This window comes from Podospora bellae-mahoneyi, chromosome 3, assembly GCF_035222275.1.
Source record: "Podospora bellae-mahoneyi strain CBS 112042 chromosome 3, whole genome shotgun sequence".
In the NCBI taxonomy this organism is placed as follows: Eukaryota; Fungi; Ascomycota; class Sordariomycetes; order Sordariales; family Podosporaceae; genus Podospora; species Podospora bellae-mahoneyi.
In genome coordinates, this window is record NC_085882.1 from 1,200,244 (window position 1) to 1,221,297 (window position 21,054).

General features: G+C 53.2%; 8 protein-coding genes and 1 non-coding gene across 9 annotated transcripts; 5 read left to right on the forward strand and 4 right to left on the reverse strand.

Moving 5' to 3' along the window:
• Positions 1-14: 14 nt before the first annotated feature.
• QC761_303440 (uncharacterized protein) lies at positions 15-2,935 on the forward strand. The gene is made up of 3 exons (XM_062877492.1): positions 15-1,611; positions 1,664-1,865; positions 1,925-2,935. The coding sequence occupies exons 1-3, from the start codon at positions 1,251-1,253 to the stop codon at positions 2,376-2,378; spliced, it is 1,017 nt and encodes a 338-aa protein (XP_062733270.1). The 5' UTR covers positions 15-1,250; the 3' UTR covers positions 2,379-2,935.
• Positions 2,936-3,548: 613 nt separating this feature from the next.
• On the forward strand, positions 3,549-3,622 carry QC761_0051210. The gene has a single exon. It is a non-coding gene; the product is annotated as a tRNA-Val (tRNA).
• Positions 3,623-3,950: 328 nt separating this feature from the next.
• On the forward strand, positions 3,951-5,858 carry QC761_303450 (uncharacterized protein; the record flags this gene model as incomplete). The annotated part of the gene is made up of 1 exon (XM_062877493.1): positions 3,951-5,858. One exon carries the CDS (start codon positions 3,951-3,953, stop codon positions 5,856-5,858), a length of 1,908 nt encoding a protein of 635 aa, XP_062733271.1.
• Positions 5,859-6,345: 487 nt separating this feature from the next.
• hsp10 (mitochondrial heat shock protein Hsp10) lies at positions 6,346-7,049 on the reverse strand. Its single transcript, XM_062877494.1, has 3 exons — positions 6,823-7,049; positions 6,512-6,739; positions 6,346-6,456 (listed from the first exon to the last, which is right to left on the reverse strand). The coding sequence occupies exons 1-3, from the start codon at positions 6,823-6,825 to the stop codon at positions 6,361-6,363; spliced, it is 327 nt and encodes a 108-aa protein (XP_062733272.1). The 5' UTR covers positions 6,826-7,049; the 3' UTR covers positions 6,346-6,360.
• Positions 7,050-7,468: 419 nt separating this feature from the next.
• On the reverse strand, positions 7,469-10,929 carry NPR1 (Nitrogen permease reactivator protein). Its single transcript, XM_062877495.1, has 4 exons — positions 10,497-10,929; positions 10,083-10,348; positions 8,526-9,855; positions 7,469-8,457 (listed from the first exon to the last, which is right to left on the reverse strand). Exons 1-4 carry the CDS (start codon positions 10,546-10,548, stop codon positions 7,883-7,885), a joined length of 2,223 nt encoding a protein of 740 aa, XP_062733273.1. The 5' UTR covers positions 10,549-10,929; the 3' UTR covers positions 7,469-7,882.
• A 716-nt stretch (positions 10,930-11,645) lies between these two features.
• On the reverse strand, positions 11,646-12,633 carry MRPL19 (mitochondrial 54S ribosomal protein YmL19). Its single transcript, XM_062877496.1, has 2 exons — positions 12,296-12,633; positions 11,646-12,223 (listed from the first exon to the last, which is right to left on the reverse strand). Exons 1-2 carry the CDS (start codon positions 12,434-12,436, stop codon positions 11,888-11,890), a joined length of 477 nt encoding a protein of 158 aa, XP_062733274.1. The 5' UTR covers positions 12,437-12,633; the 3' UTR covers positions 11,646-11,887.
• On the forward strand, positions 11,856-14,303 carry SVF1 (putative cell survival pathways protein; the record flags this gene model as incomplete). Its single annotated transcript, XM_062877497.1, has 5 exons — positions 11,856-11,982; positions 12,034-12,995; positions 13,064-13,279; positions 13,340-14,141; positions 14,199-14,303. The coding sequence occupies exons 2-5, from the start codon at positions 12,973-12,975 to the stop codon at positions 14,301-14,303; spliced, it is 1,146 nt and encodes a 381-aa protein (XP_062733275.1). The 5' UTR covers positions 11,856-11,982; positions 12,034-12,972.
• Positions 14,304-14,975: 672 nt separating this feature from the next.
• On the forward strand, positions 14,976-16,351 carry HHF1_3 (Histone H4; the record flags this gene model as incomplete). The annotated part of the gene is made up of 5 exons (XM_062877498.1): positions 14,976-15,132; positions 15,202-15,217; positions 15,490-15,577; positions 15,644-15,706; positions 15,762-16,351. The coding sequence occupies 5 exons, from the start codon at positions 14,976-14,978 to the stop codon at positions 15,888-15,890; spliced, it is 453 nt and encodes a 150-aa protein (XP_062733276.1). The 3' UTR covers positions 15,891-16,351.
• A 23-nt stretch (positions 16,352-16,374) lies between these two features.
• Positions 16,375-20,741, reverse strand: QC761_303520 (uncharacterized protein). Its single transcript, XM_062877499.1, is given in 4 exon segments — positions 16,375-16,504; positions 16,519-17,686; positions 18,146-18,560; positions 18,618-20,741. 2 exon segments carry the CDS (start codon positions 18,291-18,293, stop codon positions 16,731-16,733), a joined length of 1,104 nt encoding a protein of 367 aa, XP_062733277.1. The 5' UTR covers positions 18,294-18,560; positions 18,618-20,741; the 3' UTR covers positions 16,375-16,504; positions 16,519-16,730.
• Between the last annotated feature and the right edge of the window lie 313 nt (positions 20,742-21,054).

Sequence of the window (21,054 nt, forward strand, 5' to 3'; positions counted from 1 at the left end):
GAACCACTGACCGCTTCTTTTCCTCTTAGACGATATACAACACATGGCATCTTCCGCCCATCGGATCGGTTCGGGGCGTCGAGTGAGTGGGCATGAGGTTTCATTGCTGCTCCCTCAGTCCCGCTATCCCACATGACGGGGAGCTGGGACACACCGTGACACCTTTACGCCACTCTGGTCACTTGTCGTGGCATCTAAGACAACAAGCACGCGCTTGCCCCAATGGGAGAAAAAAATTTTTGTACTGTAGGAGCTGTTGCTGATCGAGAACTTGGAAATCGGGGTGTTACCGGCGCCTTGGAACTCAACCTACAAGTCAAGTCCCGACGCTACGGACGAGCTTCCCCCCCTTCCCGCCCCATCTCTCCAGACGGCTGGGATGGCTCATGCTGGATGCTGAGCAGAAAGCCAACGGGACATTGCTTCCCTTCCGGAGAGCTGGGTGCTGCCAGCTGCGTGTGCCGTCCAACGGCATTTCCAGCAAATGGTCGAGATGCAGCCATGGCGTTCTTCTCATGCAAGCACATGCCGCCATCTGCCAGGACACCTCATGGCCGCCCTTGATTGGCCCCTGTCCCACTCGGCACCGCCCAGAACCCACAGAAACCCACACAACCCACCGCTTCACGGCTTCCACCCCTCACCACGGATTGGATCATTTCAACTGTGGGTGAGAGAGAGTGAGAGGTACCTTTTACGCTTCACGCCGGTACCACTGGTACAACAGCCTGGCGAATGGCAAAGGTCTGGAAATCTTTCCTGGATCCCGTCCTTGGCCCTTCCCTCGAGCTGTCCGCCTCTGTGTCCCTTCCGTCAACATGTACATCTCTTTTTAGCTGCTTGGTCCGTCGGCTTCGCTTCTCTTGGCTGCCAGCCATGACTGGCCATTTTGCCCCGAGTGCCCCGGCCTTGTCTTCTCCCGACGTTCTCTCTTTTTCTCCTGACGTCTTTATCATGCTCCTCTCCTGCTCCTGCTTCTTCTCCTCCTAGCTACCTGTCTGCTCGTCCATTGAGCAATGGCACGCTTCTTTTGACTTCTCAAGAGAGAGTCAGCTGCCTCTAGACGCTATCATTTCACACATTGCTCGCTGTCAAACCTACGATATCCACTTCCCGAATTCCCCTTGCAAGTTCCGCTTCCCCAGAAAAAAAACGGTCACGAAATATGCTCTTGGCCAGTCCACTTGCGCCTCAAAAATTCTTCCCTGATCGAACAAGTCTCTGGAGACCATCCCCGAGCCCGAACCTGAATGCAGGCGGCAGGCACTTCTGCTACTGGAATGGAGGAAAACGGGGTCATAGAACCACTGCCTGATGAGGAGTTTGGGACCGAGGTGACATCAGATTATGACCCAAGCGATACCGAGACCACCTTTGGCTCCCTGACGTCGAGCGTCACGGGTCATGTGTGGGAGTACGGCAGACGATACCATGCTTTTCGATATGGCCGGTACCCCTTACCCAACGACGACGAGGAGTACAAGAGAGAGTCTCTACGACATGCCATGCTGAAGGAGCTCCTGAGGGGCAAGCTCTACCTTGCGCCCATCGGAGATAACCCGCAAAAGATCATCGATCTTGGCACGGGGTTTGGAGAATGGGCCATGGAGAGTATGTTTGGAGAAATTCCTTTGGAGGGGTTCGGGCTAACGTCACGTCGCAGTGGGCGAGCTTTTTACCGGCGCCAAAGTTACAGGAGTCGACTTATCGCCGATTCAGCCACTATGGGTTCCCTCTAATGTCGAGTTCATCGTGGATGACATTGAAGACGAGTGGGTGCACGAACAGGATTACGATTTCGCGCACTTTCGGTTCGTCAACACGGTGTTAAAGAACAATGAACTTGTGCTTCACAACATTCTCCAGTAGGTATTGTGATGGTTTTCCTTGACGGGGTCACGAAATGCTGACGAGCCAGTACAAGGAATCTCAGGCCGGGCGGCTGGGTGGAAATCCAGGATATTTACCCCAGGATATCGTCAGACGACAACACACTGCCCGAAGACTACCCGCCCGCCAAGTTTTACTCGTTGCTTCAAGGCGTTCTCAAGGACCAGTACGGCTTCGACCTCAAGGTGCTGGAGAGCCTTCCCGACCACCTACAGCGGCTCGGCTACGTCAACGTGCAGCGGAAGGTATTCCACATGCCGCTGGGTGAATGGCCCAAGGATCGGCATCTCCGAATGCTGGGTGGCTGCTTCCAAGAAGTCTTTCTCGACTTTGTCGCCGCCATGGCGGCCCGTCCGCTGGTGGAGGCGGGATTCGACAAGGCCGACATTGAGGAACTTGTCGTCGGGGTCAAGAACGCCGTGGGAAATAGGCGAATTCACGCATATGTCCCCATCCACTTTGTCTGGGCGCAGAAACCACCAGCATGACGGAGGCCAATCTCTTGCCGGCTATCAAAGCTCGAGCAATCGAGATCCAGCACCTACCCGGCTGCGCCCCCAAAACTAATATCGAGAGGATTTCTCGAAGGGGCAATGCTACACGAACTATTGACGAAGATTCCAAAGACTTGAAGAACCTCTAGGGCCCTGGCCAATGGGAGGTACATCTGGCAAGATGGCGGGTTGGGAAAGTGCCGAGATAAGAGACGGCATGCACGACTCCAACGATTCGCCGAAGACAAGTCAATCGAGCTGTTTGGAGCATGGAGATGCAAGCTTGTCTCTGGCCCGCCCGCTTCCTTCCCAGCTATAGGGGGGAAGTGACAGCGCGGGGGGTTGAAGACGCCAAGCGCCTGCAATGCTGCTGCTTTGCGGAGAAACTCGCCGTTTTGGAGAGGGAGGGGGAGAGATATATAAACTGCAAGTTATCATAGCGGGACAGACACATCATACAAGCGGTGAAGTTCACTGGGGTGCTCTCGTATTTTGACCTGTTACGTTGAAATGCTGTAGAAATAATAATAGGATGAAGTATGACTTTATGACTGTACACTCGACTTTTTGGGGAGTTGTAGGATTTGATCCCAGTCGTGACTGCTCGAATGGGAACTCTGTACCTCGGTAGGAATGGCGGCTCGAATGGGAGGGGCATAGGTCGCAGTCACGGCTTGAAAAGTGTGGAATCACTCGACAGGTGTAGCAAATGTACGTCTGGATGGGAACCAGTTACAGGGGGGATCTGGGCCTTGAATATGATGTGGAAAGAGGCGCAGATGTCGATCGGGGAGATGTGGAAAATGTCAGGTAGGTGTTTGCAGGGAACGCTGCCTTCGCAAAGTGGTGACACTGGGGGGAGGTTATCACAAGAGGGTTGTATGGCGGGAAGTACTGGACATGCTGTGGTGTTACTGTTACTGAGTCTTTTTTGTTTATGGTTCGATATCGTAGACGCTGTGTAGCCCTATTTCATGGTCATTGGAGCATCTCATCTAGGACAGGCTGCGTAAATGTGTACTTATTTCCATGTCCAACCGGCATTCTACACTGCTATCCCTTCAAACAAGAAGACGACCAAACTTCACTGCTAGTACATGTAAATGGAGCAAAACGATACCGCACCTCATGGTATCTGAGGATGAGTATGTTGAGGTATGCGCGTAATCTGATCCAGGCTCCAACTGGAGACCTTCAGTGTGTTAGACTGACGTGATAGCCAACTACACCATCGGACCTAGGCAGTTCTGATGTGGTGCAGATGCTGGGAATTTACTTTTTTGTGTTGGAAGAGATGGGGAGTTTGTTAGCAAGAGAGAGGAGAGAATATCGAGGGTTTTTGAGTGAAGATGTGCCAGGGACGGACAGTGGGATCAACTGTGTACCTAATTGGTAGTGTTTGTAAGTGCGCGTGCGCTACCAGGACAGTGCAGATGGGGTTGTCCCACTGTCCAGTATTCACCACCCTCTCACGACAGGCTTTCATAGTTATCTAGGTATTTAACTTTATTCCCCATACAACAATCACCCTTCACACCACAATTTGGAAGTCAACTTGATGCTGGGATGGAGAAGGAAGGGACTGATGACCCGTTGAGAAAACTGATCGATCATGGCAACAGCTTCATTTCCCGTTATGACTCCCGCTATGAGAAATCCGCTCCCATTTTAGAAGGATGCGGAGAGCCTCTCGTCGAGCTACTGGTACGACAGGCTCGGTTGATGAGCATGGCAACACCCGACCACGACCTGATCAAACGACGGTTGGACGACATCCTATCCGCGTCCTACAATAAGTTTTATGCTTACTTGTACAAAGACCTGCCGCCATGTTGGAGGCTGCTGTATACCGAGGCTGCTATTCTCAAGTTCTGGGTTCTGGTGTTTGAGTGGGCGCGGATTCGGCAGCCGGAACTGATCCGGAAAAGGGTTTGGGACAAAATGGAGTGGGAGGACTTTGAGCTTGACACTCCGGCGCGAAGGGAGGAAGTTCACGAGATCAAGGCACGTTTTCAGAAGCAGCCAAAGGGAACACCACCACGGAACCCGAGTTCGGTAGTGTGGCATCAGCTAATGCAGCTCTCCACGGGGACGGAAGTAGGAGGTGTGCATGTTCGGCGGAGCCGGGAGGCGAGCAGTCGAGTTCGGGAGAGACTGCAGGAATGGCAACGACGGAATGAGCAAGAAGACGGCCAACAGGGACCAGAGCAACAGCAACAAAAACAGGAGCGAGAGGAGGAACTTCTCAGTGATATGGTCAAAACCTTGGATCTTGCCTTGATCCTGGCCGGCGGTGGAGGCAAACATGATGAAATTCACGGTTATGTAGCCTTACTGGAGAAGGCGGCATCCCTGCCCAGCAACGACAACAGTCCGGACAAAATCAGCTCCAAACCATCAGAAAGCGAAACCCCTAGGCAGGACCCTTTCCTGGGACACACACGCACAACATCACTCACCCAACCACCAACCAAACGAGCAAGGCTATCACTCCCCCCTCCCACCAACCCCTCATCAACAATCGATGGCTGGCTCCCCCTCAACGCCTCAGGAGAGCTCGTCGGCCCCGTCGCCATTTCTGATGAACCTCCTGTCAACACCCAACAACAAACACCCATCATAACCCAAAAACCACCCAACTGGTCCTCCCATCCCTCCTTCTCCCCCTACGAACCCTTCACCCCCCCAGTAACCTCCCCCATCCCCCGCCTCCCCTCCCCCTCCCTCACAACCTTCCAATCCCACCTCTCCTCCCCCTCCCCCCAACCCCTAATCCTCACCAGCCTCGTCCCCAGCTGGCCAGCTCTAGCCGCCCACCCCTGGTCCAAACCCTCCTACCTCCTCTCCCGCACCTTCTCCGGCCGCCGCCTCATCCCCGTCGAGATCGGCCGCTCCTACGTCGACGAAGGCTGGTCGCAGAAAATCCTCCCATTCTCCGAGTTCCTCTCCACTTACATAACTTCACCTTCCGAGTCCAAAGGCTATCTCGCCCAACACCAACTCTTCGCCCAACTCCCTCAACTCCGCAGCGACATCACCATCCCTGACTTGTGCTACACCTCCCCGGCGAACCGTCCCGACGGAACACCGGAGCTGGAAGAACCAATGCTGAACGCCTGGTTTGGCCCTCCAGGGACGATTACCCCTTTACATACAGATCCGTACCATAACCTTTTGGTGCAGGTTGTGGGCAGGAAGTACGTGAGGCTGTACCCCCCTGGGGCGGGCGTCAAGAGACGAGGGGAGGAAGCGGGGGTTGACATGGGGAACACGGCTGCTTTTGATGTGGGTGTGCTTGAGGGGTGGGATGAGGCGACCGGAGAGGGGGGGGATGAAGAGGAAAAAGAGTTCAAGAGGCTGGAATATGTCGACTGCATACTCGAGCCCGGGGAGACGTTGTACATACCCGTGGGGTGGTGGCATTATGTGAGGGGGTTGAGTGTGAGTTTCAGTGTGAGCTTTTGGTGGAATTAATTAGATGACATAAGTGCTGGGGTGGGTTGTGAATAGATCCAAAACAGGAGGGGCTGTTGATCGATGATAGAGGAGAGAAGTAGTTTTGTATCAAGGATACCACACAGCGAAACTGCCGCATGAAGCAGCATGTTAGAAGATGACTTCTCAAGTCAATCCCCTTGACAGCAACACCCTCTCCCCCCTCTCTAACCCTTCCATCTTATTCACCATCAGCTTCAACGCACTCGCTCCAACATCTCCCGAATGCTGTCAAAAACAAAACAAGGCGATTTCGATATCGGTCATATCTGATGGTAGTACACTGTATTGCATAATGTTACAAAAGATCCCTCCATCAGCTCGTCACTTCCCCCAACTTCAAGATCTTATTTTTCGTTCCCTTCATTCACATCATTGGGTATCTGTTTTCCCTTTTTTTCTTCTCCCACCATTCTCCATTCCCCCTTCCTCATCCCCCCCCCCACCTCAATCCCCCCTTCTATTCCCTCCCCGCGGCGCCTTAAGCATTATTCTGCTCATTAATCTTTGCCAAAATCTCGCTATCCCTGAAAAGGTGATACTCCTCATCCCCAACCTTGACAGGAGAACCGCCATACTATTTGTCCCGTTAGCCCCCATCCCACACCCTTTTTTGTCTTCGTAACACTCACCTGAGGGATCAAAACCCTATCCCCAGCCGCACACCCCATAGGCACCCTCTTCCCATCCTTGTCGAGCCCGCCCGGCCCAACAGCCAAAACCTTGGCCTCGTTGAGCTCCTTGACGGCCGTCTCGGGAAGAAAGATGCCCCCGGCAGTCTTGGCCTCGGCCTTGACGCGCTGCACGAGGACGCGGTCGAGGAGGGGGACGAGGGACTTGATCGAGCGGAGGGAGGTGGCCTTTTCCAACAGCGTTAGCAAAACTTGGAGTTTTGAGGAAGCTATGGGTAGCGGGCGTGGTGATGGCGTAATGCTCAACGTACCATTTTGTCTGGACTTATGGTAGCTAAACCGGCTGGCTGGCTATGTGCAGTTCGAAAGGTCGAGAATAGGTAGTTGACGGTAGTGAGGTTATTCGTAAACTTCGAATTTGTGTTTGGAGAAGAGAGGGGAGGGAAGCTTTTCAATTGCCAAAACTGTCGTCAATCAACAATTCTCCACACACACAAGCGTTGCTGATGCGGGTCGGGGGAAGGAGAGCTTTCTAGAATTGTCCCCTCCTAATTTTTTTCCAACCGGGGGGTGGGGGGTGGGGGGGCCCTTGCGCCTGCTCCGACCGACCAATTTCCTACCTCCGGCTACAGCCGAAAAACTGGGCCGGCTTAGTCCAATTTCTCACCTCCTATTGGTTGTTAAGCCCCCGTAGCAAACCAAAACTGTGGGATTACACCCAAACCGTGTAAGTGACCAGCCAGTGACCAGCCTCACCTCAACGTCACTCCCATCTTCACCATAGCAACAACACTAACAAAACACACATACATACTATGTAGGTACTCATATATTCATCTCTCTCTTCCCCTGACCCCCCTCCCTCCCTATGTAAACCTAATACCACTGTCCCCCCCGCCAAAAAAAAGCTTCATAAAGTAATATCACTCTCTATTTCCCCAATCCATCCCTTTCTTTCCCTTCTCAATCATCCATGATATCTCTTTTCTACATACATGACACCCCACCCCCCAGCCCTGGTTACCCTTCTTCATGAGGTCAAGAAAACAAAACAACCCAAATCTAGTCTGTAGCCCAACCGCACAACGTAACAAAAAAAAAGAAATTCCGCTGGAATTGCCCCCATCTGCTCCCTCTAGACTCCCCGCATCGAAACAAAAAAAAAGCAAAACAAATAAAAGTAGAAAAAGCAAATTAGGGTAAAAAAAAAGGATGTCGTCGGAGTCTGTGAGTTTGTGCGTGCATGTAAACATCTGGTGTCCGTGACTGCCCCAAATCCCATAACCTTTACACCACGTTGAGTGTCTGGCAGAATCTCGTGAAGCGAATAAAAATGCGAATAATGGCTTTTCCCCGGCCACCCTCCTCGTTCTATTTGGGAGCAGGAGGCGTAGGCGGCTCCAACACATGCGTGTGATCATCAGCATTAACCACCTGCCCCGGTCCAACCTGCCGACAAATAACTGTATCCGACACCCAAGGGTCCTCCAAAATCTCGCTCATCTGAGCGCGCGTTTTTGGGTCGAGATCGAGCATGCGCCCAATGACATGCCGGCTTTCCCTGGGCAACAGTCGAAGGATACGCCACGGGCCGCGGATGACTTCCTTCTTTTCGCCGCCGTCTTGGCCAGACGGCCGCTTCTCCTCGCTCTTGGACTTTTCAGGCGCAGGTTGTCCTTCGACAAAAGCTCTCTCAGGCGTGTTGTTCAAAGCGGTCATGGATGCGGATGGTGGAAGAATGAGCTTCTTCGGGTCGTGACCAGGCGTTGGATCGGCAGCAAAGAGCTTGAACGAGCTATCGGTAAGACGGGGAAGCTTCCAGGGGAAGCGTCTGAGCGTCATGCAGCAGTAGATGATGGCCAACGACCAGATATCCACCGCTTGTGGATCGTACTTCTTTTCGTCGTAGACCTCAGGCGCAAGATATGGATCTGAGCCGACGATACCTGTACATCAACCAGTCAGTAAACTGCCGCATGGCAACACCATCTCCAGGAAGAAAAAAAAAACTCACCAGAAGCAAGAACAGTGCTCGTCTCAAAAGGATACTTGAAGACATGGGCACTACCAAAATCGATTATCTTCATGATCCCCCGCTCGCTCACCACCACGTTGTCAAGTTTCAAATCCCGATGCGCCAGCCCCATGCTGTGAAGATACGTAACACCGCTCAAAATCTGCAAGAAGCAGCAAGTGACTTCTTCTCTCGCCATCTTCCCCGTCATGACAATGGCAAACAGGTCAAACGGCGCGTATTCCATCACCTCGTACCACTTGCCCTTCTCCTGGACAATGTCAAGCGTCTCAATGATGTTGCCGTGGTGCAGAGAAGACCCCATGCAGTACTCGGCCGTCAATTTCTTGACGTATTCCCTCTCCGTCTCATATGAGTGGCGGGGTCTGAACTCCTTGACGGCAAACACGGTGCTGTCCTCGGCGCGCTTCATCAACCGCACAGAACCACCCGCTCCAGCTCCCAACACCTTTCCAAGCTTTCCATACTTGGAAGTGAGACCGTGGTCGTTGTCGAATGGAATCTGGCCGCCCTTTGGCGTCTTGATACCAGACCGAACCGAAGCTGCTGGTGATGAGGTGCGCTTGACCTTGCTGCCTGGCCCCAGCTTGAAGAACCTCTTCAGATCCGCCATGGAGCTATTTCGGCTGTGGATAACGTTGTCGTCGCTGTTGAGGCGCTTGTCTCCGGATATTCTGGGCAGGCTCAGGGTCGATGAACTGGGCGAGGCGTTCTTGTTCTTTTTCCTGGTGAACATGAAGCGGGACTCAATTTGTTTTGGTGTTTGACGCTTGCTCGCGGCGTAAGGGTCATTAGCCTCTCCAGTTGGCGGTGCTTGTCGGGAATAGAACAGCGAGGCAGCGGCTGCGCGGGACGGACTGCTATCGCGAGACGGTGGGACAGAGCTGGCGGGTGAGTTAGAACCACTCCCGGCGCCGAGCGAGAACAACCCCTTTCGGTGGTCACCGAGAGCGGAATGGTCTCTTCCATCTGACGTCGCGGGCCTCCGTGACACCCGCTCTTTTTCGGTCGTTGTAGAATGATGCTGGACGGATAGACGAGCAGGATTGACAGGTGCAGGCTCGTGGAGCGAATCTTGAGGCGTGATGATATCTGGCATGCGTCCCAGGCGATCTTGGTTTCCGGCCGGCTCTCTCTTCAGTCCTGCTTCCACATTGTCCGTGCCGGCCGGTGTCAGCGGTGGCGTATGCATTTCTGGACTCCTCCTCGTATGACTGCTTGTTTTTAGGTGCGGTGAGCCCTGGTGGCTCGCCGAACTTCTTGTTGCTTCCCGGCTTGGTACCCGAGAATCATCGTCGCGCGATGCAGTCTAAAGCCGAGATCGATCAAACGTCAGTCCTAATGTTCTAGGAAAAAAAGAGACCCTGAAAAGCGAAAGACAAAGTAAGTTCTGAGACCACCCCACAAGGCCTCGGCTAGATATCTGATCCCATACTAGAATCCGCCACAACCAAGACAAAGACACCATCGATCGATAACCAGACCCACACGCCAATAGGCCCGAAAACCTGGAAACCTGGAAACGTTGATACGTACCCTGGATACTGGTAGCGATACTGGCTCGTATGAGAAAATGTTCATCCGGCGTTCCTGGAGCGGACAATTCCTCAATCGCTCAGAGAGATCACGTATTTCCTCAGATGTGACCCGTCCGGGCTGTCCGAGTGAGACATTGTCTGTGTTGGCGTCGAGCGATGCATCTTCAGGGGTGATCTCCTGTACCGTCGACTTGAAGCGGACGGTGGGGGAGGATTCGGCAGCGGGTTCGTCTGTTGGGGGAGATATATCGATTTTTGAGGGCTCTAGATGATGCGTACGACGTGGAAATCAGCAAGGTGTGTCTTTCGCTAACAAACAGCGGACTGGAAATCCGTGGGGGTTTGGGGTTGAGTGAGGGGCGATTGAAACAGTGCACAGTGAGAGAGTAGGTAGTGTCCCGGTGAGATTCACCTTTGTTCAGGATCTCGTGCTGCCCTTCCGGCGCCGGGGCACTGGAAGCCATGATGGAGATGGTCTAGAAGATAGCGGTTGCGATTGCGGTTGCGCCTGCGCGAAGAGGGAAAGCACGATGATAGTTTGCAGGATCCAAAGATGGAGACTGGAGGAAGCAGAGCAATCGGGCCCAGAATCCTAGATGACGGACAAGAGACGGCTGCTGGCTGGCTGCGCCTGAACCGCGGCGGAGCGCCGAGAAGAGAGGTGCGCTATACGCTACGAGGTCGTTGCGACGTGGTGGGGCTCAGCTACTTGTCCGGTACCTGGTTTGCAGTAAGACGCGCCACTCAACGTTGGCTGACATCTGCGGGAGGCACGGGTACCCTTCAAGCACCTGAGCATCACCACAAGTTCCCAGGGTTCTCCCAGGTCCTGAGCGAGGGCGGCCATTTCCGGGGCCTAACGGGCCCGGCAGTGGGTCTTTTTTTATCAAGTCCCCTGATCTCTTGATCTTGTCCTCTAATTCTTCCCACGAGCCTGACTCGCAGCGAGCATTTCACCAGCTTCCAACTACCAGTCTGTGGCGACCAAAGGCATACGCGGATACGGGCGGGATTTCCTCCTTGGGTAAGGCACCTCACGGCTGTTTGGGACACCAAAAAAGGCTCACTCACGCACAATCTTCCAGTGAGAGTTGGGGGGGAGGGGGGCATGGGGGGCACCGACGTAATGGAGGGGTCTCCATATCTCGGATACATGTGAGGCTCACTCCGGAAGGTGGGCTGGTTGAGAAAATGAGCTCTCCGATCTCGTCATCCATCTTATCGGATCCAATGCTTCTTCTCTTTCCAATCAGAAGCTGGAAACTGCCAACAAGCAGCCAACGAGCTCGAACACTTGTGAGTCGCATGGTGGTTGAGATGCATGATTCCGAGAGTCGGTTCGGTCGGGGCTCGGCACGCGAATCTTGTCCTTCAGTGACATGTTCACGGACAACAACGACACCCCGGCCTCCGTCCCAGCCTTGTCTCCGCTGTCCGCTGTCCACAGAACCCGGAGACCGGCGCGCGACACCAAGAACCACTGGAAACACGTCTCGCAGCGCTCATCCCGTCTTGTCTCTAACTGCCAAGTTCCACGAGATCTGGGTTTTGTCTCAAGTTTGTGATCAAAAGCTCGGGCGAATCTATCAAGGTGCCCACGAGGCAAAGCTGTAAGTGGGGAAGCTGCAGACCCTCCCACTATCAGCACATGGTACCTCTTGAAATCATACAACTGATGGTACATGGTGATATATATACAAAACCACAGCTACAATGCTATGGCTATTCCCGTCTCTTGTCGGATATCAAGATGTTTTGCAAACAACCGTAACGCCTCCAAACCCAGCCTGTCCTCTGACCCCTCTAAGCAACCACAGAGATCCCCATCCCCCTGGCTTGCCAGACAATCGATCTGCAAATGCCTTCTAATGACAGACCGGACAACCGGGGCTCTGACTGCTTGATCTTTGCAATCTCATAGACATGCTTGAGACTAACCGACCCAACAGTCTCGTGGCCTGGCTTCTGGGCACCTTTCCTCTTGCCCTTCTTTCCAATCGGGACGTCGGCCGCATTGAGCAACAGCCATGATGTTTGAGGCGTCCTGATCTCGAAGTGGAAGGTTCTGTCGGGCCGGACGGTGACTCGGACGGGCAATGGCGTTCCGACGTTGATGTGTGTCGTCCTCGCATTAAACTCCTACATATCCCCCTTATGTCAACATTTTGATGCCGAGCTCCCCCTTCCTCCTCCCTCTTGATTTTGACCGACCTTGCAGAAATCCATCGACTTGATACCCTTGGAACCGAGGGCAGGACCGACGGGAGGACTAGGACTGGCTTGGCCGGCGCCGACAATGATCTTGACGACCTGCTCGAGGCCCTTGGCACCACCTGCCGCTGCCTTGGACATTGTGGGGCTCGGTATCGACGGTTGTTCGGGAGGGAAATAATCGGTGACTCGGTCTGAGGGTGCAATGGCGTCGCGAAAAGGTGTGGGTTGACAGCTCCGGAGCTGGGGTGGTGAGGTTCTCGCGAGCGGCGCCGAGCTGCTCCAGACCAAAAATTTCGGGTGGGCGGTTGCACCGCTTCAGCCACAGCCGATGTGCCCGTTCTTGGAACTTCCAGGAGCGGTTTCAGCCACAAGTCAGACTTCTGGATGCGCGGCGTAGTGGGGCTTTTTCAGAGAACCCCTGTTTTAAAGGGACCCGTGCGTTGGGGCGGAGGAGCAGTGACGTCCAGTGGATGATAGCGTGCCACCGAATACAGCGGATAGGAGATTAGCCCCTCCTCTTTCCATCTTTTATTCGAGGATCTCTTTTGACGGCGGTGAACGGCTTCAGACCTTGCTTTTTTCACTTTCTCTCCATTTCGACCCAAAGCACGGTTCTGACGATTATTGTCGCAACGGCATCTTTTCACCCGTTCCTTCGCAAACAAACCGCAAACATGTTCAAGTGGGCGCAGCAGCAGTAAGAACCTCTCCATGGACGGACTGTTGTTGTATTGGTCGACTGACACCCCTTTTTTTCTCCCTTAGGCTCGCCAACGTAGCCGGCACTAAGGAGCCCATCTATGGCCCTGAGGCAATCCAGTCCGTTGCCGTCGAGGCCGAGACCACCCCCTATACCGAGCTCACCCGCGATGACCTGAAATGGCAGGCCATGACCTCGACCAGCGTCGAGACCCAGAGCTTCTACCTCATGGCTGACAACGGTCAGCTCGGGTTTGCCCAAGTCATATATAGTAACGTGGCGTAAGCTTCATATGTGAGAACGACCCCTCTGCGCACACGCTGACACGCTGCATCATGCAGGGGCATCCACACGACCTGCCAGTTCAACTGCAAGCTCTTTAGCCTCGATTCCTCGAAGCCCCACCTCTGGTGCTCGACCCAGCTCACCAACCCCGACTTCAGCGAGGACAAGAGTAGCTTCTTCGCCGACGACTGCGCCGTCGAGCTCTCCGAGGACGGAACCACCTACACAATCAAGTCGATGAATGATGACCGGGCCATCGTCAACTTGACCATCAAGCGGGCCGGTCCCGGCTTCCAGGTCGGCAAGACGGGCAAGACGCTGTTTGGCACCGATCTCAAGAACCCATGGGGCACCATGCGCCATGCTTTCTGGCCACGCTGCACAGCCGAGGGCACCATCAGCACCAAGGAGGGACCGGTCGATTTCAAGGGCAAGGCCACGTACATCATGGCTCTCCAGGGCATGAAGCCTCACCACGCGGCAGCCAAGTGGAACTTTGTCGACTTCCAGGGTCCCACTTACACGGCTGTGGTGATGAATTTTACCACTCCTCCTTCCTACGGCTCGACCGAGGTGACGATTGGTGGCATTGTCAAGGATGGGGAGATCGTCATGGCCAACTGCAAGAGCACAGTTACTCACACCAAGTCGAAGAGCGACGGGGAGAACGGGTGGCCCGAGCCCGAGACCATCAAGTACACTTGGACGGGAACGACCAAGGATGGCAAGCCGGTCGAGGCTTCGTTGGAGGGTGCTTTGGAGAAGAGGCTCGACAGGATAGACGTCATGGCCGAGGTGCCTGGATTTGTCAAGCAAATTGTTTCGAGCGCTGCCGGAACAAAGCCTTATATCTACCAGGTACGTCTTTTTGTCGCAGTGGTCGTTTTACAGGTCAAGTGCTAACATGAAACGTAGTACTACCCCCAACAACAAAAACTCACTCTCAAGATCAAGGTCGACGGCCAAGAAGTCAGCGAGCAGGGCACCGTCTTTGCCGAGTCCACCTTTATTTCCGAGTGATTTTTTTTACAAGTCAACTTGTTTGGAATTACGACGGGAAGTTGAGTTATACACATCTGGAGTTGGCGTTTCGAGGTGTGTCTGATGAGCAGAGAGAGGGTTCTCAAGACAAAGCCACGAAAGTATATAAACAATTACATCCCCCTGAACGAAATAGTGATGGGGGGTCGAATAATGATGTTGGAGCAGGAAAGGGGGAGATTTCTCACGAACACATAGAGCCGTAGATGGGGGGTCGGTGGTGATGATATGGGGCTCGGTTTAATATAATTGATTCTTGATGTTTAGGTTTTCTACAGTTTATTGTGCTCTTAAGACCAATTGTTCCGTTTGCTTTTTCATATATGTGTAATATCATCCGTTTGCGTTGTTGATAAATATATTAAAATACTAATATTCTCAGCTTTATTTTCAGACAGCAGCCTTAACAGCCATTCAGCAACTTTGCCCGGGGCTCCTGTTAGTGAGGCGCACGGGCCAATAGAGACGAGTTATGCTTGATTTCAAGCGTTGTTCGCTACTCACTTACCTACCTTTCCTTGTTGTTTTACTCACCACCATCACCTCCCGTTCCAGTTCAATTGTTGCGCGTCATGACCTGTTTTGTCGATATCTACTGAGTGTTGTTGTTTACGATTTCAATTTCAATTTCTACAAGAAGTCGCGAAGACAATGCCGCCTACTTTGCCGGCCAGAGGTGGACCCTCCTCATCGAAGGCCAAGGCGGTAATGAGGAGTGTTGGGGGGAAGGCGCCACTCGGGGTTGGGAAAGGGAAGGTGGGGGCCAAGAGGCATAGGAGGATTTTGAAGGACACGATTCAGGGGATTAGTGAGTTTTATCATTGATGATGATGGAGGGTTGGGGATGAATGAAATGTTAATTATTTTGGGGGGATAGCTAAACCTGCGATTCGGTATGTTTTTGTTGTTGTTATTGTTTTTTTTGGGGCTTGAGGGGGAATGGTGAGTCGCGAGTCCAGTTGGTTTGTGAGAGTTGGGGATGCGACTTGTCAAGAACACACGAACCATGGGATCACAAGCTGGGATGGCGGATATGTTGCTTTGCGACTTTTCGTTCCGAGCGACTTGCTTCCCCCTACCCGACCGACCACCGCACCACCACCACCACCACCACCTTCAAAACATCAGACCGAAGAATTTACCTGCTAATATATACATCATCCAGTCGTCTCGCCCGCCGCGGCGGCGTTAAGCGTATCTCGGGGATGATCTATGAGGAGGTCCGTAAGGTTCTCAAGGATAGGCTTTCAGTGGTATGTTTTTGCCCACCACCACCACCCACTCTCCTCCCTTCTTTGACAGGACTAATATGTTGATAGATCCTGAAGGATATCACTACTTATACCGAGTATCGCGGTGCGAAGACCGTCACGGTCGAGGATGTTAGTCCCCCCCACCCCGCCCCAACCTCCATTGATCCAACTGACAGAGAGATAGGTCATCTTTGCCCTCCGCCGTATCGGTCGTCCGATCTATGGTTTTGATCCCGAGACTTATACTGCCCCTACGACGGGAATGAAGAGAAAGGCGATTGCGGGCGCGTCGCAGGATATGGATGAAGACTAAGGTCATAAATTCGTCTGTCGAAAATCTTTCCTAGTTATTCTGTCAACGGCGTTTTGGGGGTGTGGGATATGGACGGAACACAAGGTTGGCGTTTTGGGAGGATAGGCTGTTGCGGGGATTTTTCACTCGGTTTATTTCCTTTGCCGCGGGCATTTCAAACTACAACGGATTCTAGAGGGCAATTGGCAAACCACTGGTTCTTGTCATTGGGGATAAACATGTTGGTCACGGGGCACATACTATTTGGGATGGGATGGGCCGGCAGGTGTGTGTACACCGAGTTTGCAAGGGTTGCAATTGTTTTAGGGGAATTCAAAGTTGGTACCTTATTGAACCTCACTGCTGGGTTTGTGATGTGAGCGGGTGTCTCGGGAGGATTTGTTGACTTCGCAACCCAACCGGATTGATGTCAGCCCCCTTTTCAGACTTATCACCCCAAGACAAGCATCCCACTCTCTACACACACTCAACCATGAAAAGCAAATGTGATAAATCAGGTATAGGTAATATTAATGTAGGACTCTTTAGCGAAAGTCTATGTGGTATCTCTTGAATGAATAACGATTGGTTATTGTTGTTGTTGTTGTTGTTGTTGTTGTGGTATCGCAGATTCCCTCCCCCCAACCACCCTCCCCAACCCCCCCAACCCCCAAAAAAAAGTAGATGGCCAGAAACAGAACGCCGTTGCCCCAAACCCAGTATCCAAAAAGAAGCAATTTGCCGTGTGTAAAAAAGCGATTGTGTAGTTCCCACCCAGCCCATGGTATCAAACCCAAATAAAAATGAAAACCCTTTTCCCACCGTCTCTATCCCCTGCCTCTCTTCCCAAGCTCGTCAGATTCATCTCCTCTTCCCATTCCCAAACTCACTCACCACCCTCTCCAGCGCCTGCGCCGCCTTTCTTTCCGACCTCCTCAACCACCCCCGGTTCAACCACTCCGGCAGCACCATCTCCTCCTCCCTTTCTCCCTGTCGATTGTCCTCCCCCCTCCCCCCCACAGGAATCAACCCCGCATTAGCATGCCCCCTCGCAAACCCCACCTCCCCATCCCTCCCACATCTTTCTTTCGTCAACCTAACCGCCTCCCTCAGCATATCCCCCCCCACCCCCTTCCCTCTATACCTCGACTTGACCGTCCAAGCCCTGATCACCCCCTTCCCCCCCTTGAACGAACTCAAACTGCCCCTCTGTTTATGCCTCTTGAAATTGGGATCTGACTGCCCCACCGGACGGGAAATATGCAACACCGTGACCCCAATAATCTCCCCCCCGTACCGGCAGGCAATAACGGTGTCCTGATCTTCGGGAGAGTCTGACCCGAGAAAGGAAGGGGTGATGCTTTCGGCGAGGCGGATGAATGGGGAGGTGAGGTACCGTACGGTAAGGAGGTATGTCGTTACCAATGATGAAAGGATCATCAGTTTTGTTCCGAGGTCGGATGAGGAGAGGAAGAAGTGGTAGGTTATGGCCAAGGCGGCGATGAGGGAGGAGAGGGGGAGGGGGTGGGTGATGATATGGCTCGAGGCGGTTTGTCTTTGTTGGGCGATGCTATCGGCGATGAGCTTCAACGCCGCGGTTTTGTCGGGCTTGGAGGTCAGGACTTCGAGGGTCAAGGGGGGGATCTCATCTTCTTCGTCGAGGGTGGTGGTTGGGATGGGCATTGCTGGGCGGGAATGGGATTGGGGGGTTGGTGGTGACCTTCGGAGAGAAGAGGGTGCTAGGTTGGGGGTTGATGGGTTGGAGGACATGGCGCTGTGGGGGAGGACGAGGTTGGCGCGGAGGAAGGTGAAGAATGCTATTGACATGAAAATGTAAGTTTGGTGTTTTCGATCATGGTGTTTTGTTTAGAGTTTAAGCGACGTGAAAAATCTTGGCTGGATCGGAAATGTAACGGTGATGTTTCTGGTGGATATGGCAGTTGGGGCTTGGTGGGTGGGATTGAATGATGCCCCGCACCCTTTGGAGATTTTTCTCTCCCACGGCAGTAATGTGTCGTGTGAGAAGTCAAGGTGGGAAATGGGGATAAATCTCCAGAGACAGGATAAACGAGGTGCGATATTGAATGTAACTGAAAACCAATTTATTTCCCGAGACAAGACAACATGAAATATGTCTCTTGAAGAGTGGTGACATAACTCTCTCCTGAATAGCGGGGCATGTTGACATTGGGAAATTTTTCTTGGGCCGAGGGGTCCCAATAGAGGGGTAGGTAGACTCTAATGACAACAGAAAGATAAGAAAGAAATGGACTCACCAGTACTCGTCTTCAACGCGGGCATGGCATTAATCCTGTCGACAATGGAGTTGGGGTGGCAGGCGCTCAGGTCGAGCTCGGTGACGGCCTGGGGTGATCCGTCCATGTCATAGACCGAGTATGCGTATCCGTATGTGCTGGATTTCATGGAGTCTGAGAAACAAGGCCGCGGACGGCAGTGATGAAGAGGAGTAGTGCGCCTGAAATGGGGGAAAATAAAACAAAAATTGTTAGCCGCGTTTTGCTAATACAGGGCCCGGCCCTGTGGATTTCACCCCTCCCGAGACTTGGGACTATATCAAACATCCACTATGGCCTGGGCTGAAGCAGAGGCAAATAGTAGATAGGAGGGTGGCATGGGATTAGGTGTAATAAGGCCGGGACTCACATTTTGGGGGTTGCCCGAGACCAGCAGCTTGGGTATCGATATTAGACGACGTACAGGACGGGAGAGGGGGTGGGGGGGGCAGACTTGGATATTAAAAGCAAGATAAGGGCCAACCGCCTTCAACGGGAGATGATGAAAATGACGACAGAGAATACGGTATAGATGCAAGCATCGACAGGCATGAATCAGCGGTACCAAACTCGAGGAGTCGTCCAGCGCCTCCAACGGGGTGGCTTTGCTTTCACGACAGGAAAGAGGAGATAGGGGTAAGAAGCTCCAGCTTTCCGAGACAGTCGAGATCACAGCAACTACAGGGCCTTTGCCTCTTTTTAACAGTTGTGGCCCGGCACCGATGAGCATGACCGGGGAGGACCCCCCGTGCTCAGACGACGGACGACCGAGTCCCAACCAAGGGGAGAGTCTGTGGGCGAAGCGAGGGAAAAAAAAAAACCACGGCTGGGGTGGGAGTTTGGGATTGGGGGAGTGCAAAAAGGGTCCAGGCTGATGTTAGTCGATAAGGTCGATAAGAATGAAATACAGACCAATGAGGCGTCATGATTAGGGGCTTCGACGGCGGCCTTCTCGCGCGGCGTGTGCCAACCAGAGCGGCTTTGCTGTGCGGTACCACACACCCTCTCTTCTTTAAGAGCATCTCGCGGGCGTGGTTGGCTCTCTTGGGAGCACATGCGATGATGCAAGTTCGTGCTTGTGATAGTGCGAGTGGACCCCCTCTGGCGCTGTTCAACTTGTTTCGAGATGACCCATCGCAGATAGCCGAGTGGACGTTGATTTATCCAAGACTTGCTGACTTGCATGTTGTCTCTGTTTGAGCCGTCCAAAAGGATCAAAAGAACACGCAGATCATGAGTGGCACAGAACCATAGATTCACCATCCTTCCTGCTCACCCGGCGATCCAGAGAAAGAGAACAGACCATGATAGGATCCATGGTTCCATGATTCCTCCCGAGTGCCAAAAAGAAGCCGGCCGCTGTTTGAGACCGGCCGGCGCCAGGACCCTTGCGGTGGGGATGCCGCTCGGAAACAGCGGGTCTCGACGTTGTGAAAGCGGGGGCTTCTCCCAACATCCAACACCCAGCATCAACTTGAAACAGGACAGTGCCGTGATGGCCATATCATCAGGTTGTATTCGTGGGATTATTCCCAGAAAATAGGAACAGGAAGCTGCTCGCTGCCATTTCTGGCGAGGCGATGAGAGAAACACATGGACGGTATAGGTAAGAAGGGATAACCCAAACGCTGCTGGCCATGTTTGAGAGTTGCTGTCACAGGAAAGTGAATGGAACGTGCCCCGCCATCGCCGCCTCGACCAGCAAAAAGCTTGAATCTCAAACACCTAGGCTGCAGCTCCTGCATTGCTCGCATCCATTTTCAGCAGTGTCTTACGTTTTGCTGGACCAGTCTTCATTCAGACGAGAATGGACCCTGATGCCTCGAGGTTGTCTGATACTTGGACCATCTTCTCATGATCAAGACGGGAGCCGCCGTGAAAGAAACTCTGTTGAGATCAACAAGATAACAGCATCTTTCTTCACATGTTCAAGGTTGAAGGTGATATTGATATACAACGCGGGGTGGCTGGCGCTAACAATGTAGGCAGAAAATCCCCGTTCGTCAGTGAGCAGGGAGCTCCCAGTTGCTTCAGAATGAGAGTTGCACGAGAGAATCCAGCAAGGTTCCCCAGGTTTGCTTTGCATGAAACAATTGGACATCGACGGGGACGGGTGAAAAAGAAACACTCTTATCGCTCGAGACCCAAGAATACCAATACAGCAGCCCGTTGCCAACACCCCGCGTACCAAGCTTTGGTTAGACGGGTGCCAGCCTTGGCCTCGAGTAGAGGCGGCCGCTCCGGGGGATGAGAACGGGGACGGGCTGCTGTAGAGAGCGGAACGGATGGGCACCGGGGTGGTAGCGACCGGCCTGGTCGGCAACCAACTCGATCGTGTCGCCGGAACCTCGTCTGGTTCGGTGAAGACCTCAGCTGAGAAGAGGCTACGAGGATGAAGATAACGGAGAACCTGGATTCCGAGGAAGGACTTCCAGGACCGTCTGTTGGTGCCTCGGGACCACGAGTTCTTTTCTTTTCGTGTGGCTCACGCAGCCTTGCCTCTGACTCCTGTTCCCTGTCCCAAGTCTTCCAACCATCATGTCTTTAGCTCACCATATTCTCTCGGTCAGGTTCGAACGTCAGACGGCATCTCAAGAACACAAAGATCTCATCGGGTCTCGTTAGCCAGTGTTAACGGAGCGCCAAGAGCCAGCATCTGGGATAATCTGCCTCGCGGGGTTCAAGCCACGGGGGCTTACGATTGGCCCGCCGTGCAAGCCCCAACACACACGAGGCAGATCCGTTGTGACCGGAGAATGGCAATAGAATGCCATAGTGCCAAGCCAAGCGGCCACAGAATATTTAGGTAGTTCAGGAGAGAGCGGTGATGAGTTTTCCACACTCTGAACCTACTTCGTAGAGAACAGGGCACATCATTCATTGATGCCATC

What these genes read in the sequence shown, in the direction of transcription:
- MRPL19 (XM_062877496.1), bottom strand. Translation starts at nt 12,436, where the DNA reads ATGTCCAAGGCAGCGGCAGGTGGTGCCAAGGGCCTCGAGCAGGTCGTC. An exon ending in AGTCGATGGATTTCTGCAAG is followed by an intron (nt 12,224 to 12,295) that starts GTCGGTCAAAAT and finishes GGGGATATGTAG; the next exon opens with GAGTTTAATGCGAGGACGAC.
- QC761_303520 (XM_062877499.1), bottom strand. Translation starts at nt 18,293, where the DNA reads ATGAAATCCAGCACATACGGATACGCATACTCGGTCTATGACATGGAC. An exon ending in CGCGTTGAAGACGAGTACTG is followed by an intron (nt 17,687 to 18,145) that starts GTGAGTCCATTT and finishes TCATGTCAATAG; the next exon opens with CATTCTTCACCTTCCTCCGC.
- QC761_303440 (XM_062877492.1), top strand. Translation starts at nt 1,251, where the DNA reads ATGCAGGCGGCAGGCACTTCTGCTACTGGAATGGAGGAAAACGGGGTC. An exon ending in TGGAGAATGGGCCATGGAGA is followed by an intron (nt 1,612 to 1,663) that starts GTATGTTTGGAG and finishes GTCACGTCGCAG; the next exon opens with TGGGCGAGCTTTTTACCGGC. An exon ending in GTGCTTCACAACATTCTCCA is followed by an intron (nt 1,866 to 1,924) that starts GTAGGTATTGTG and finishes AGCCAGTACAAG; the next exon opens with GAATCTCAGGCCGGGCGGCT.
- hsp10 (XM_062877494.1), bottom strand. An exon ending in ATAGGGTTTTGATCCCTCAG is followed by an intron (nt 6,457 to 6,511) that starts GTGAGTGTTACG and finishes CGGGACAAATAG; the next exon opens with TATGGCGGTTCTCCTGTCAA.
- NPR1 (XM_062877495.1), bottom strand. Translation starts at nt 10,548, where the DNA reads ATGGCTTCCAGTGCCCCGGCGCCGGAAGGGCAGCACGAGATCCTGAAC. An exon ending in GCACGAGATCCTGAACAAAG is followed by an intron (nt 10,349 to 10,496) that starts GTGAATCTCACC and finishes CGCATCATCTAG; the next exon opens with AGCCCTCAAAAATCGATATA. An exon ending in GAGCACTGTTCTTGCTTCTG is followed by an intron (nt 8,458 to 8,525) that starts GTGAGTTTTTTT and finishes GTTGATGTACAG; the next exon opens with GTATCGTCGGCTCAGATCCA.